The 15,912-nt window shown below is 44.0% G+C and overlaps 1 protein-coding gene and 1 non-coding gene across 4 annotated transcripts in view; both read left to right on the plus strand.

The window, feature by feature from the left end:
• The window catches only part of LOC137207503 (kinesin-like protein KIF16B), a 278,846-nt gene that overhangs the window by 234,971 nt on the left and 27,963 nt on the right, over positions 1–15,912 (plus strand). For 2 of the 3 annotated variants that reach the window (XM_067707442.1, XM_067707443.1), the window contains one exon: positions 6,139–6,222. The exons of the other annotated variant lie outside the window; for it this stretch is intronic. In XM_067707442.1, the coding sequence (XP_067563543.1) occupies positions 6,139–6,222 (84 nt within the window). The remainder of the gene's footprint in view (positions 1–6,138; positions 6,223–15,912) is intronic. 3 annotated transcript variants of the gene reach the window in all.
• LOC137208265 (U6 spliceosomal RNA) lies at positions 1,157–1,263 on the plus strand. Its single transcript, XR_010935580.1, has one exon. It is a non-coding gene; the product is annotated as a U6 spliceosomal RNA (small nuclear RNA).

Below are 15,912 nucleotides of genomic sequence, written 5' to 3' on the forward strand. Positions count from 1 at the left end.
CAGAAATATTTATCTGAGTTCCTTTAGAATTGAGTAGGTGTGAGGAATATGGAACTTCAGGAACTTTAATTTTTAGAAATGTAGGACACTGTATTTCCTTTGTCAGAGGTTACAAAGGAAATCAAAGAGGAATCTCTCCTCCACCCACGGATGCCTTCTACCGTTCCTGACAGCATTTCTCATGGAAATCAGATCTCGACCATCTGCTAGATTCAAAAATGAAGCGATAAAAATGAAAAAAAATTTAACTAAAAAGAACTTGAGAAGAAATGTAAATGTACAAATTATATCATTGATTTTATTTTCAATTTGCTGTTAGGTTAAGAAGCCAAACAAACAAACAATAGATGTCAGTGTATGTAGGGCATGAGGGGAAAAGTCAGGGACAGTCACCCGCTCTCTGAGCCTCTCTTGTATTCTTAATTTGTTGGAAATATTACTTTTCAGACAGCAGCGCTTTCTGCAAAATAGACGAGATCTTTTCCTTTTTTTGGCTCTCCAGGCACATTATTTGTCCTGACCAGTGGCTCTTTCTATCTTGGTAAATTGTACGTTTTTAAAAACATATGGACACTTTAAATAATTCACAATCCGGAAATGAACCCTACAGAGGATTGCTTTTGCTGTTCTGTTTCAAAATAAATGAGGTGGTCACTTTGTACCTGGGGAGAGAAAAAGTTCAGGCCTCTCTTCTACCCCAGATTTCTAAACCCTTCTAAGGATTTATATAATAGTGAAGATATAAAGGATTATAAGGATTTTATAGTAAGAATGAAGCAGCAGTTCCTGCGCTCTTTAATCCAAGTAAAGACTATGATGGTCTTATTTTTTTTTTCTTTTCAAAAGACAGGCTGTTGTTGAGAGTAGCAACCTAATCCCTTCTGTGTCAACAACTATTGGCCCCTAAATGGCTTCCGTGCCACCTGTACTGTTACTGTTTCCCCAACTCCTTGGCTATTTTAGTGTTGCATTTTTAAAATATAAGATATTTCTAGTTCTGTTTTATTTTTGAGTGCTTGAACATTCTTTTGAAAGAATATTGGTTTAGATGTAGCCAATCAACAATCCCTCAACTGAGAATATTTACCCTTGGCGGGTAAAAGCAGCTGGGAACTTATCTTCGGCCTAGTAGTCATTTAAAAATGTCAGAAGTTTTGTGCTCACTTTGGCAGCACATATACTAAAATTAGAACAATACAGAGAAGATTAGCATGGCCCCTGTGCAAGGATGACACGCAAATTAGTGAAGCATTCCATATTTTTAAAATGGGCAGAAGACCTAAATAGACATTTCTCCAAAGAAGATATACAGATTGCCAACAAACACATGAAAGGATGCTCCACATCACTAATCATTAGAGAAATCTAAATCAAAACTACAGTGAGGGGCTTCCCTGGTGGCGCAGTGGTTAAGAGTCCGCCTGCCGATGCAGGGGACACAGGTTTGTGTCCCGGTCCGGTAAGATCCCACATGCTGCGGAGCAGCTGGGCCCGTGAGCCATGGCCGCTGAGCCTGTGCGTCCGGAGCCTGTGCTCCGCAACGGGAGAGGCCACAACAGTGAGAGGCCCGCGTACCGGAAAAAAAAAAAAAAAACTACAGTGAGGTATCACCTCACACCAATCAGAATGGCCATCATCAAAAAATCTACAAACAATAAATGCTGCAGAGGGTGTGGAGAAAAGGGAACCCTCTTGCACTGCTGGTGGGAATGTAAATTGATACAGCCACTATGGAGAACAGTATGGAGGTTCCTTAAAAAACTACAAATAGAACTACCCTATGACCCAGCAATCCCACTACTGGGCATATACCCTGAGAAAACCGTAATTCAAAAAGAGTCATGTACCAAAATGTTCATTGCGGCTCTGTTTAGAATAGCCAGGACATGGAAGCAACCTAAGTGTCCATCGACAGATGAATGGATAAAGAAGATGTGGCACATATATACAATGGAATATTACTCGGCCATGAAAAGAAATGAAATTGAGTTATTTGTAGTGAGATGGATGGACCTAGAGTCTGTCATACAGAGTGAAGTAAGTCAGAAAGAGAAAAATAAATACCATATGCTAAGACATATATATTGAATCTAAAAAAAAAAATGGTTCTGAAGAACCTAGGGTCAAGACAGGAATAAAGATGCAGACGTAGAGAATGGACTTGAGGACTCGGGAGGGGGAAGGGTAAGCTGGGACGAAGTGAGAGAGTGGCATGGATATATATACACTACCAAGTGTAAAATGGATAGCTAGTGGGAAGCAGCTGCATAGCACAGGGAGATCAGCTCGGTGCTTTGTGACCACCTAGAGGGGTGGGATAGGGAGGGTGGGAGGGAGACGCAAGAGGGAGGGGATATGGGGATATATGCATATGTATAGCTGATTCACTTTGTTATAGAGCAGAAACTAACACACCATTGTAAAGCAATTATACTCCAATAAAGATGTTTAAATTAAAATGTCAGAAGTTTTATAAGGGGTTTAACCTTATGGAATTGCTGATATTCAACCATTTTTAACTTCAAAACTGGCCATTTCATCTCATTCAACCTAAGAGCTTACAGATAGCGAAGCCTAAACAGCACTGTCAAGATTCTCTAAAAAGGAGAAATGGAGGTAGTTTCCATTCTGTCAGCGGGAAGAGGTTGGAAAGCTGTTTCTGATGTAAATATAATTATTTTAATGGAGGCAATACCTTGCCTCACGCCCTTGCCTTTCTCCTTCAGTTTGTTCATGTCCCAGCCCCATCAAAAGGACATGGACCCCGTTGCGCGCATTTATCATGAATCACGTGGGAACTTCTGTTCCCGTTCCTTCTCTCCCTCCCTCCAACACTTCACCTCCATCCTGCTTATGTTTTATTTTGTGAGGAGTCAGTTGACAGGAGCTAATAATCCCAGGACAGACTTCCCAGGACCCTGCCTCCAGACCATCCCGTTCCTGTTTTCCCCACCGTGGTCACTGACCCCTGTCACTTTCCTGTTCCCTTGTTGGTGCAGGTCCTCAGTGAGGTTTGTTGACAGCTTCTGGTGGGCCTGTTGACTACTGCCAGCAGCTGTCCATCATTTTCCTGGTTAATACACACTGGGAGGGGTTACTGTCTTTTATTTGGGTCCTAGGTTCTCAAGGACTTCAGAAGGGTCTTCCATACTCTGCGGACACACTTTACAGCCTTGTTATGAAAACCTAGAGTCAGTCCTGGTTCCTCGTCTTGACTCAGCCACCCCATGACTTGGAACCATTCTAAGTCACTGACCTCTGACCCTGTGTTTCTTTATCTCTGAAGTTAAATTGTTGAATATTATAGTCCTGTGATTATGTGCCTCAGTGCCATTTAAGGTTGCCCTTTTCTTCCTAAAATCTATATTATAGATAATTTATACACAGTTATTTCACAGGGTGGATCGTCATAGCACAAGATACTAGCCTCCACCCCAGGGTGGAGTACATACTACCATTGACTACGAGGAAATTTAAATGCTTGCTTCCCACCTAGTTCAGCTGCCAGAGGGTCCTTTCAGTGCACCAGTTCTGAGCGAGCATGCAAGTATGACTGTAAGTTTCCCCCAACAGAAACCACGTCACCTCATCAGCCACATAAGAAAATGACAAAACAACCAACTGTGAAAGCATGCTTGCCAAGCCTTCAGCATCACTGCGTTTGGTGGGGGAACACATTTGTACAAGATGAAGTCGAGGCTGGACGAAGCCCAAAAGACACATTCTGGGTACCTGTCTTCTCTAACCTGCAACATATGGGAAGTGTGTTCGTGCCAGTGAAGTCAGGGTTCCAGAAGCCCCTTTGCTCCCTGAAGCCACATCACCATTCCAGGGATGGGGAGAGGGAACCAGGGATGTGGTATGCTGCGTTCTTAGTAATTACCAGATCTCTAGTAAATAGTAAGTGTAGCTAAGGCCCATTCGTCATTGCTTCACTAAATCTTCACAGATAACCGGTAACGTTTACTACCATTGCCTGTGTTTTTTTTTCAGCAGAGAATACTCAGGCTCAGAGAAACAAAGTAGTTAGCTAGTTAGTGGTCAAGATTCAAACTAGTCTGTCTTACTTCGGTGCCCATGGCCTTTCACTTTACCTTGAACAGATTTTAAAGTTGCCTGTAGGCAACCAGATTGGAACATTGGTGAGAGAAGGAGAAGGAGGTCCCACACCCCACCCGCTCCAAGGTTTGGGGTAGAAAGAGCACTTGAGTTTGAAAGGAGCAAACCTCTGACTTCCACTAACTTTGTAAAAGGGCTCTAAAGTCATCAAAGACACCTCGAAGAGAGGGAAAAGGAAGAATGACTCTTAATAAGAAAAAGGCATATCCCAATAAAAAATGGCCCGAAGAGTTGAACAGACACTTCCCCCAAATGAGTAACCAGATGGTCAATGAGCATGTGAAAAGATGCTCGACATCATGGCTCATTAGGAAAATGCAAATCTGAACCACAGTAGAAATCACGGCATACCCAGCAGCATTGCCAAGATGAAAAAGACCACGGCACCAGGCGCTGGTGAGGATCTGAAGCCACTGCGTCTCTCAGTCACTGCCGGTGGGAGTGTTGGTGGTAAAACTGCTTTGGGAAACCATTTGATAACTTCAGGTACAGCTGGACACTTGCATTCCATATGACCTAGCATTTTCACCCTTCAGACTATGACCAGCAGGAATCCCTACATATGTTCATAGGAAACATATGGAAAACCTATAGGAAAATGTTCATAACAGCACAATGCCTAAGGGCCAGAAAGTGGAAACTAGCCAAAAGCCCAATAGCCAGAGACTGAACAGACCAGTGGTGGAATGTTCACATGGTGGGATGCTGTAGCCACAGGAATGAGCAAACTGTTGCCACACATGGCAACATGGGTGGACCTCGCACACATGAGGTAGAGCGATGACGGTGGACACAAAAGGGTTCGTGCCATATGATGAAGCTGAAAAATGTGAAAAACTAAACCATGCTGTTAGAAGTCAGGCTAGCGCCAGCCTTTTACAAGGCAGGAGGGGAGTGCCAGGGGTTCCTGGGCAGCCGGGGGTGTTCTCTTTTGATCTGGGTGGTGGTTACAGTGTGTTGAGATGTTGAAAATTCACCAGTTGTTCACTTAGGATATGTGCATTTTGCTGTATGTATATTCTCCTTTGGTACTAAGTTTTCAAAGTCCTATACATACAGATGTTAGTTCTTAATTTTTGATTCCCACTGTGGCAATATAAATTTAAATCAGCCAAGCTTTGCGTATGTATAAAGTAGGAATTTTGTGGCACATTGTGACCTATATTGTGGGAGAAATATTCTTTTTTTTTTTTTCTTGATAACTCTTTGTTGACCTCTCAGTGTGTCTGAACCCGACAGGGCGAGGAAGGAAGGAAATAGTGAATTTAATCAACACCAGCGATTATTACCGCTCAGCGTTCATTCAACCAAATCCACGCGAGCTGGTCAGGTTTCTGGCAGATTATAGAGCTCTTTCTTGCCTTGGAGTCTATAAGAAAACTTACCTTTTCGTTATGATTTTTATACTTCCAAGAAAAGAAGCATAAGGAAAATACCTATGAAATTCCAAGACCTGGCTACAGCCAATTCTAAACCTTTATTCTCTAGGAGACAAGGAGAAAAGATTGAAAGAGAAGCCTTCTTTTCACATGGGCCATCTGCATTTGCAGTAGTATTTGAGAAAAGGCAATACGGAAAGTTTACAGAACTCTTTTACAAAATGTTCAGGTAGTATGCTTGTTGAGTTTTCAAATTCTTATGTCAACACAAATATAATTGAATTCTAGTATTAGAAGGAGACTAAAAGAAGAACAAACTTGTGTTTAAAAAAATAAAACATGTGAAACACCACCTGGCAAAGAGTCTACTACGTCGTCTGGGACAAAACACTGAGACTCAAGTCTGGCCTTCCTTTGAGGCCCCATCATCCTGCCTCTCGGGTGACCCTTGTGGAGCCTTGCCTGGTCTGTTCAAGGTCACACGGCTGGTGGCTAAGCAAGGCAGGCCCTACCATCTTTAAACTTCCAACCTCTTTCTCTCCCCCCCCCACCATGATAGAGATTCCAAATAATGGATTAATAATAGCCCAAAGTTCACAGGTGTGATATTAATGCCTCTCTTATAAAATATGTATTTCAGCTCGCGACTCTTGAATTCCCTCCAAAGAAACTATTTGGAAACAAGGATGAACGTGTGATTGCTGAGAGGCGAAGTCAGTTAGAGGTAACAGAATTAAGCTTTTCTTTCTCTGTGTGCAGAAAGTTTGCCATCTGATTGACCAGTGAGAATTCTTCCTCTTAAACACTTAACTCTTGTTCACGGATGGAGAGATGCTGCTTCATGAACACAGGAGGTGGCAGCAGCAGATTGTAAAGTAATGAGATCAGTTTATTGAAAATATAAGTCCTTCCCCCCACCCCCAACAGAGCATTTTCCTGGGTTTTGAGGAGATACATTTATACCAAGGGTTAGGAAGCAGGTTGTGGGTGAGAACTGAATGTTCACGTAGACAGATGGTACACAATGCAGGCTGGGGGTAAGAAGCTTGCTGCCAAAAACTTGAATTAATTAACTGAAGATTTGTAGTATTGCATCGTTGTTACTTTTTCAAGGTGGCTGGAAGCAAAAAGACACATACCCATTTTAGTCATGGTTAGGTTCTGTTGGACTTATTTTAACTTCGTCTTCTGAGCCAGCTCCGTGGAGAGCTTTGGTTCAACACAACTGTTGTTTTTCTGACTGCCTCCCTGCTGGCATGCACTGTTGACTGCTCCATAGAGCTTGTATTGCTTTGCAGGCTAGAGCTGCTTATTTGGTTGGCATCTGATGCTACCGAGGCAGAGTGTGCTGAGGCATGGTCGCAGGTAACCCTCGAGCATGGGCTACCCTCTTGCCGCTGTGAGCCACTGAGGCAGGCAGGATAAAATTACAAATAGCTCACTCCAGTCAGCAAGCTTCCTGGGGCCTCGCAAAGTCCCCTCTGCTACTCTTTTAAGAGGAAGAAAAAGAAGACGTATTGCAAGTGAAATCAAATAAGAGGAGGCCTGAGACAGCCCTTTCTGAATTGTGAAAGTCTCCGTAAAACGGCGGTATTTTTCTCATTCCTGGAGACAGCTAGTTTGAAATGGCTGCCCATGGAGTCCAGTGAATACCAGTGAACCAAGCCTTAGGGAAACCTCCAGAGGCTGGAGGTTGCAGTGAGAGCAAAAGTGGGGAGTGGGGACCGTGGAGAAATTGAAGACTAGGAGATTGTGGTCCACGAGGGGCATTTTAGAGACTTGAGATCTGCAGTATAGAAGTGATCTGAGGAAAGAAGAGTTTCAGGGTGTGGCCATGCTTACAGGCCTGTGAGTTAAACTATAGAATTACACCTTTGGAAGGGTGCTGGAACTATTACGACTGAAGTTTGGATGGGTCGTTGCAGGGCTCTAAAAATCAGCCTATGAGGTGGTATGACCCTGATACCCAACTGAAGAGCTTACATTCAAGGGAAAGGTTATCGTGGTGAGCCTGCTTGACCAAGTTCTCTTAAAGGTTTAATTGTATCATACAAACAATTTAAAACTCACAGTAGAACTAGTGATGGTTTTCTTTCCGGAACCCTTACCTGCGTCGGTAATCCAGACTTGTCTTTAATGGAAACGTGCAGAACGACAGTGTATAAAAACAAGTTTGTAAACTAACAGGAAGTAGCTGTTGTCATCCCTACTTACTCAGGGCTCTAATTAAATGCACATGGTGCCAGCCATGCCCCACAGATTGGGCGTTTGTGTGCTGTGCGTTTGTGAGCCCTGCTCTTGGGGACTCTTGTCTTTCCACTCCAGCTTCCAGAGTCAGAGCAAAGCTCAGGGCACCTTTTCATTCTTGGTACTTTCAGGTGGAACCCATGTTTGCTTTTTCAGGATCTCCTGCTTAATCACTTAGCCCTACCGAGCCATCAGCTGTTGACAAACAGAGTTTTATGTCAACATCTCTGCGGATACAAGCATCCCTCCCATTGCCCGTGACTGTGGTTTACCTGTGGCATTAACCCATAAGGAATGGATTCCCCACAGCTTGTGGAAATAGAGGGGCTTACATTTTAAATTAAGTGTATTTCGTCTCATGTTGACTGTTAAATCTTAGAATATTATGTTCTTGTCAAGGAGAGAGTGTAATTCAGCTTCACTTTACCGGAAAGTTAACCTGACATTCTTGAGTTGATTTCCTGCAACTATTATGATTTTTATTTTCAAGCTAACACCAAGAGTCACTGATGTAGTGCATTTTCATGTGAAAATTAACATTTATTGTCCCTGAGCTTCCTATTTAATTCAGTATACATTTATTTAATTCCTGATACATGCTGGGGACAGTGCTAGGTGTTATATAGAATATCAAGGTGAATGAGACACTTCTTGCCCTCAAAGAGCATATGTTTACATTGCTGTATGAAACTCTGCCTGGAGGTATAGTTGAATACGTAGGCACGTACAGAAAGGTGGGTTTCAGTAGGACACATTAGTACCGGCACACACCAATATACATGGTGTTTGCGCCAAAGGAATTATCCGCTGATTTTTAAAATCCAGAAACACAGCTCTACAAACCTCCTCACGCCGATCGAGCTGCCTAGAGCAGCGTTCTAAGCAAGCATCCAGTTGCGTTTCGATCTTCCTTGCTCTTAAAATAGCTGCAAGATTTGGACCTTGTGTTTGAGTTTATCAACAAAAAGTGTCATGTTTTCACGTGAAAGACACAGGTACCTACTTTCTAACTTATATAAGGTTAAATCCTATTTATAAAAATGTTAAAATAATTATTCTAAAAATGATGGGTAACAGCAGAAATTTCTGCCTGTCACGAGATGTTCTAGAGATTAGTTTTATCACCGCAGAGAGAGGAATATTAGTGGTGTGTGTGGTGGTAGCCGTGTGGGGTTGGGGTGTGTGGCACCAGGAAAAGGCAGCAGTGAGTCAGGACGTGGTGATGCTCAGTGGTGAAGTGTACATTTGGCCTCCAGAACTCACTCTTATTGGTAAACGTGTATAGGCGCCACCCACAAAGAGTTACCAGGACCACTGTAGCTTATAACCCGGGGCCAGGTTTTCCAGAATCTGGCCTGTTACTGCTTTGCATCTCATGCCCAAATGCCGCCAAGCACTTTTGCTCCACAAGAGCCAGAGTCTCTGGAGGTTTCTAACGTGGGCGGACCCCCCTGTTGCTGCCATCCCAGCCCCGCTGGAAGCGTTCAGTGTAAATGTGGACATCGTGGGCAGACCCTGCTCTCGGGCAGCCAGAGGGTTCTGATAGCGGCTCTCCCACGTGTGACACGGTGCTCAGCTCCTCCAAGCCCTTCTTGTAACGCGGACGGCAGCCCAGCAGAAAAGGCTGTGGAGGTAACAGGAAATGATCACATCAGTCTCTGTCTGATGAGTTACGTGGAGCAGAAGGGTGCTTGTTACTGTACTTGAAGCCAGATACCATTACCATCAGGTTGAACCTGTCATTGTCGTAGGTCAAAAATGGTGGAATATTGGCAATTCCGTAGGCTTTCACATAGTACTACTGCTGTCTCACATTTACTGGGTGTCTACTGAGTGCCAGGCATGAGTGAAAGGCTAGCTATATCATGCCATTTACTCCTCCAGCCAGCTTTTGAGGTGACTTCTATTATTATCTCCATTTTACAGGTGAGAAAGTTAAGTCTTGGGGGAGGATAAAGAAGGTCATGTAGCCAGTGAGTGGCAAAGCCTCAGTCTATACTAGAGTGTCTTTCAGGGCAGCCTCCTTCTCTTAATCCTCAGCACACTCTGAGCTTGAAATACAGCTGGGTCTTCTGCACACTTTGTTTTGGAATGTCCATGAGATTTCACCTCCACTTCTTTTAAGATTCTTGGTACTTTCTTGCTTGTATCAAAAGGTATGTTTATGTCTCAGATCTCCCCTATTATACTGTTCAGTTACTTGAAGGCAACAGAATCAACGTCTAATTGAATTCTTCATCTCCCATGATATTTCACACGTGCTTCACATTCACTGTATTATTCACTGAATTCTCAGAAAATCTGCCGATATTAGCCCCAAATAGATGAGTTTTTTGTTTTGTTTTTGTTGATTGATGAGAGGTGCATTTTGGGTCACTAATTTCAGAGAATGTTATCATCTACTTGGAAACATTTCTGCTAATCATCTCAGTAGTCTGTCATTTCAAGGAGTAACTGTAATTAATGAAAACAAGTGAAATCCTCTAATAAAACAGTAAAGCTTTCAAGAATAAAACGACTACCTTTAGGTGTAAGAACCTGAGAAGTTTCTCGGACGTTTTCTTGAACGTACTAGAGCAGGCAGCAGCCCAAGACCACTTCTTCCCCATTTTCAAGTCACTGGCTAGAGCATTATTAAGATGGATAAAGATAGTGTGGAAGCTTAGAGCATGGGCCTGGGGCGCTTCATCCTGGTCTCGAATCCTGGCTTTGTTCCTTTGGAGTTAATGTCACTGTCAGTGTCCTTTATCACTGACAAATGAAGACAAATAATACCACCATCTTCCAGGAGTTGACCTGACGGTTAAATGAGATCATGGACATCACACGGCCTCTGGTACAGAGGGAAGCACTCCGAAATGTTAGGTGATACCGTGGTGAATGAAAGCGGTGGTGGTGACGAGGACAGTTGGCCACAGTGATGGCGCCTTCCAGCACGTTTCAGATCTGCTTTAAGAGCCAGGGGAGGACAAAAGAATGCCCCCCACCTGCAGTCATGAAGTGTAGCAATGTGAGCACCTCAGTTTGTTACATCTATTTGCAAAATCAATTTCTGAGGACAAAGACACTAAGATTATGTGACTGTTCTTATGGTGATACCTGGAAGATACCAGGAATCTCATGGTGTAACACCACCCTTTCTTTCACCCTGTAAAATTGTCATCTGAAATGTAGAAATGCTTTCTGATGATTGAATCACAGTTGAGCTACTGTCCAGTGTGAGAAAGATGAGAGGCCTAGGATCATTATGAAATGAGCACAGTTCCTCTGCGTTTACATAGCTGTTGTTCACAGCCGGTCGGCTCTCTCTGCATGTCTCCCGAGTCGCTTACAGTGAGGCTGCCCACTGTGGCGTCCCCAGCACGCCTGATGTACCCCAAGCCTCTGCCTGACAAATAGTGCGTTTCAGCCAGTGACCCCCAGACATACACCTACTTTTTTAACAGTATGTTAGATTTATTAATTCCCTGCCCTAAGAAAGAACAGATACCATGGGAAGCAGGGGGCATCTCAGCAAGGTGTTACCAAGACCTTATGATAGGACTTGGCCCTGGGTTAGGTGATTCGGGGCAGAGGGCAAGCAAGCGGACTTTGCTCTGGATTGGATGTTGGGCTATTTCTCTGATTGGGTGTCTTAATAATTCTTATCTGGAAGGCAAGAAGAACAGAGTGAGGTTAAAACTATGATCGATAAGAGACACAGCAGTCATCTTGTTAGCCAGAGGAGGGGGGTATTTGATCATTTTCATGGTTTGTACAGTATTCATGTTTTTGTGTTCAGACATGATTGTGGAGTGTTTTTTTGTGTTTTGTTTTTCTTTCTGTCTTGCCCGTGGTCACAGAGTAGCCTTGCCTGGTCTTGGTGTCCTTTGGAGCTGTCTGCCCTTGACAGGAGAATACCGAGCTTAGCTGTGAGCACCAGTCCGGCCCTCAGCTGCGTCTCATCACTTTTTCTTACAATAGAGAGATGCCCAGAGCTCACAGGTGTCGTCTTTTCTAACGTGAACTAAATGAGGAGTTGTTTTCAAAATAAAAGTCTTGGTGGTTCCCATGCCTTACCTGCCTTACAACGTGGGTGTTATGGCGGCTGCCGTAGTGCTACGTCCCCCTGCCCAGCACCAGGGGCCACTTCCCTGCACAGCCCAGCTTTTCTGACTAACAGCAGTGTCTGCTTCTGTTGATACTTCAGTTTTATGTTACTTTCAAACCTTTGATTTCCAACAATAGAATCATTTTGGTTTAGACATTGTATAGGTTGAATCCTTTCAGTTTCACAGTAAATTTCAGGAGGTGAAAATCCTTGCATTTTCTCACTCGTTCGGCTACCTGAAAGGTATCTGGCAATTCTGTGCTTAACTGAACATTCTTTCCATCTATTCTCTGCTGATCTTACAGAACGGATAATGGCGGAACCATTACCAGACGTAGACAGAGGATGAGAAATACCTCACGGGAAGAACTGTTTCCCTCCTCATTTATGTTTTCATGTATTTTACCTTTTCTGGTTGTATGGTCATTCGTATTAGCAGTGACTGTTTTCTGTGATTTGTTGATCACAGAGCATTTCTGAAGGGGGTTGCGTGGCTGTCGCTGTGTGGGAGGAGACTGAGCTGGACTTTGGGGGCTGTTTCATCGCGGTGCTTCGTGAAGTCAGAGGGGCTAAAATTGCTGTGATCTGGCGTGAAGATTTGGGAAGGAGATGGGAAACTCCATGTGGTATTGGAATAATGCAGAAGGTTCTAGAGTCAGACCTGCACTTGCAACCCAGCTCTGTGAGACTACTCCCGTGTCCTGTGACCTTAGTTCCCTCCCTAAACTTTAGTTCCTTACTTGTTAAATGGCAGAAATCGTATCTGCTCCATGGAGTTGTTAGAATTACATGATGAAGTGTGTACACTGTGAGTAATGGAATTGTTAGAATTACATGATGAAGTGTGTACACTGTGAGTAAGCGGTGCCGTGAGGGGGAGGAAGTCTGGGAAAGAATGAGCTCCAGAGGCAAAGTGCCCATCAAGAAACCATTTTACACAACAGAAGTCCTTCCATATCAGTGTAAGTTGGCACTTTATGGTCACATCAGAAGAGTGAGTCCCCATCTGGAGGGAAAATCCCACTTTGGTTTCCATGCAGAGTCTTTGGTTTAATTGAGAAGAAACCAAAATTGAAACACATGTTTACAAGGAGAGGATCAACCTCCAAACCCAGATGGAGGCTGGAGGGACAAGGGAAGCGCCCGCCATACTGTCAGTTTTACTCTGCCGTTTTTCCCCTTCCCCACGTGGCATCCTATGTGGGCTGATGGCTAACAACTCAGGGACTCAAAACTCACTGCAAGTGGGAAAACTCTTCCCCATCACTGGGCTCCCAATCTAAAGCTCTAAGCAGGCAGTCAGGGTCTTCATGTCGTTACTGACTTGGGATTAAGTCAGCAGAAGCATCTCCGAGGCTGGAGCACCTCCGTCAGCTCAGACGTCCTCTCCTCGGAGAGCCCTGCCCCTTCACTCCCCACCAGATGCCTCTGTGGCTTCTTGGTCAAGCACTTTGCAGTGGTTGGGGGGATTTTTTTGTTTGTCAGTTTGTTTTTAAATGCTTTATATTTTACTAGAAGGTAAGTTCTGTGAGGACAGCGTTTCCAGCTGCCTATTCACTTCTGTCTCCTCAGTGCCTAGAACAGTTTCTGGCCCTTAACAGGCCCTCAGTAAGTGTTTGTTGAATGATCAGTTAAAGCTGCACGGAATAGCAAATATCACATATTTGTTCTGACAAAAAACATTTTCAAAGCCAGAGCACATGCATAAATGGGTTTAAATGCCACTTTGCAGTAGGCCACTGGGCTGGTTACTTACCCATTCTGAGCTTCATCATTCTCAATGGCAAACAGGGATAAGAAGAGCTAACTTTCAGAGTTGCTGAGCGGATCAAATGAGAGTGGTGTTTAAGAAACACCTGTGCAAGACATAGGCCCTAGCCTGTAATACATCCCAAATTGATACAGGATAATGGTTAAAAACATACATTATACAGTCCAGCAGACCTAGTTGTGGATCCTTGCTCTGCTACTTACTGACTGGGTAACCTTAAACAGGTTTCTTAACCTCTCTGTGGATCAGTTTTTCTCATCCTTAAAATGGGGATAATAATAGTACCCACTTCAGAGAATTGTTGTGAAGGTTAAATGAGATAATACATGTAAAATACTTGGATAGGCGCTGGATTCATAGCAAACACTAGAAATGATAATTCTTTTAAAAATTGCTACATTCCAATCGCTGTGTGGTGACTTACAGCATACTTTTAAAATTAAACAAAGTTCTAATTAATGCATAAGATAAAGATAAGAAAAGGAAATAAAAGGTTATTCTGGGCTTCCCTGGTGGCGCAGTGGTTGAGAGTCTGCCTGCCGGCGCAGGGGACACGGGTTCGTGCCCCAGTCCGGGAAGATCCCACATGCCGCGGAGCGGCTGGGACCGTGAGCCATGGCCTCTGAGCCTGCACGTCCGGAGCCTGTGCTCCGCAACGGGAGAGGCCACAACAGTGAGAGGCCCGTGTACCGAAAAAAAAAAAAGGTTATTCTGATTGAGAAGGAGGAAATAAAACTCTTATTCACAGGTGACATGATTGTCTCTGTAGAAAATCTAAAATAATTGACAGGAAGTCTCCTGGAACTGAAAAAATTATGGCAAGATTGCAGGATACATGGTTAATATATCATAGTCAATCACTTTCCTATATACCAGCAATGAAAAAGGGGGATTGAAATTTAAAACACAATAGAATGTACATTAGCACTCCCCAAATTAGATACTTAGGTAAACATTTAATAAAACATGTTTAAGATCTATATGAAGAAAACTATAAAAACTCTAATGAAAGAAATCAAAAAACTAAACTAATGTAGACGTAGTTCATGTTTATCGATAGGAAGGTTCAATATTGTCAAGATATCAGGTCTTGCAACTTGGTATATAGATTCAGTGCAGTCCCCCAGCAAGATATTTGTGGACATGGACAAACTGATTCTAAAGCCTATATGGAGAGGCAAAAGACCCAGAATAGCCAGTGCCATACTGAAGGCGAAAAACAAAGTGGGTGGACTGACAGTACCCAGCTTCAAGATTTAACCATAGGATTAGGAACCAAGATGGTGGAGTAGAAGGACGTGCTGTCACTCCCTCTTGCGAGAACACCAGAATCACAACTAGCTGCTGGACAATCATCAACAGGAAGACACTGCAACTCACCAAAAAAGATACCCCACATCCAAAGAAAAAGGAGAAGCCACAATGAGACGGTAGGAGGGGCGCAATCACAGTAAAATCAAATCCCATAAGTGTTGGGTGGGTGACTCACAGACTGGAGAACACTTATACCACAGAAGTCCACCCACTGGAGTGAAGGTTCTCGGCCCCATGTCAGGTTCCCAACCTGGGGGTCCGGCAACAGGAGGAGGAATTCCTAGAGAATCAGACTTCGAAGGCTAGTGGGATTTGATTGTAGGACTTCGACAGGACTGGAGGAAACAGAGACTTCACTCTTGGAGGGCACACACAAAGTAGTGTGTGCATCGGGACCCAGGGGAAGGAGCAGTGACCCCAGGGGAGACTGAACCAGACCTACAGCTAGTGTTGGAGGGTCTCCTGTAGAGGTGGGGGGTGGCTGTGGCTCACCATAGCGACAAGGACACGGGCAGAAGAAGTTCCTGTGAAGTACTCCTTGGCGTGAGCCCTCCCAGAGTCAGCCATTAGCCCCACCAAAGAGCCCAGGTAGGCTCCAGTGTTGGGTTGTCTCAGGCCAAACATCCAACAGGGAGGGAACACAGCCCCACCCATCAGCAGTCAAGCGGATTAGAGTTCTACTGAGCTCTGCCCACCAGAGCAACAGTCAGCTCTACCCACTACCAGTCCCTCCCATCAGGGAACTTGCGCAAGCCTCTGAGATAGCCTCATCCACCAGAGGGCAGACAGCAGAAGCAAGAAAACTACAATCCTGAAGCCTGTGGAACAAAGACCACATTCACAGAAAGATAGACAAGATGAAAAGGCAGATGGCTATGTACCAGATGAAGGAACAAGATAAAACACCAGAAAAAGAACTAAATGAAGTGGAGATAGGCAACCTTCCAGAAAAAGAATTCAGATTAATGATAGTGAAGATGATCCAGAACCTC

Source organism: Pseudorca crassidens, chromosome 15 (assembly GCF_039906515.1).
Source record: "Pseudorca crassidens isolate mPseCra1 chromosome 15, mPseCra1.hap1, whole genome shotgun sequence".
In the NCBI taxonomy this organism is placed as follows: domain Eukaryota; kingdom Metazoa; phylum Chordata; class Mammalia; order Artiodactyla; family Delphinidae; genus Pseudorca; species Pseudorca crassidens.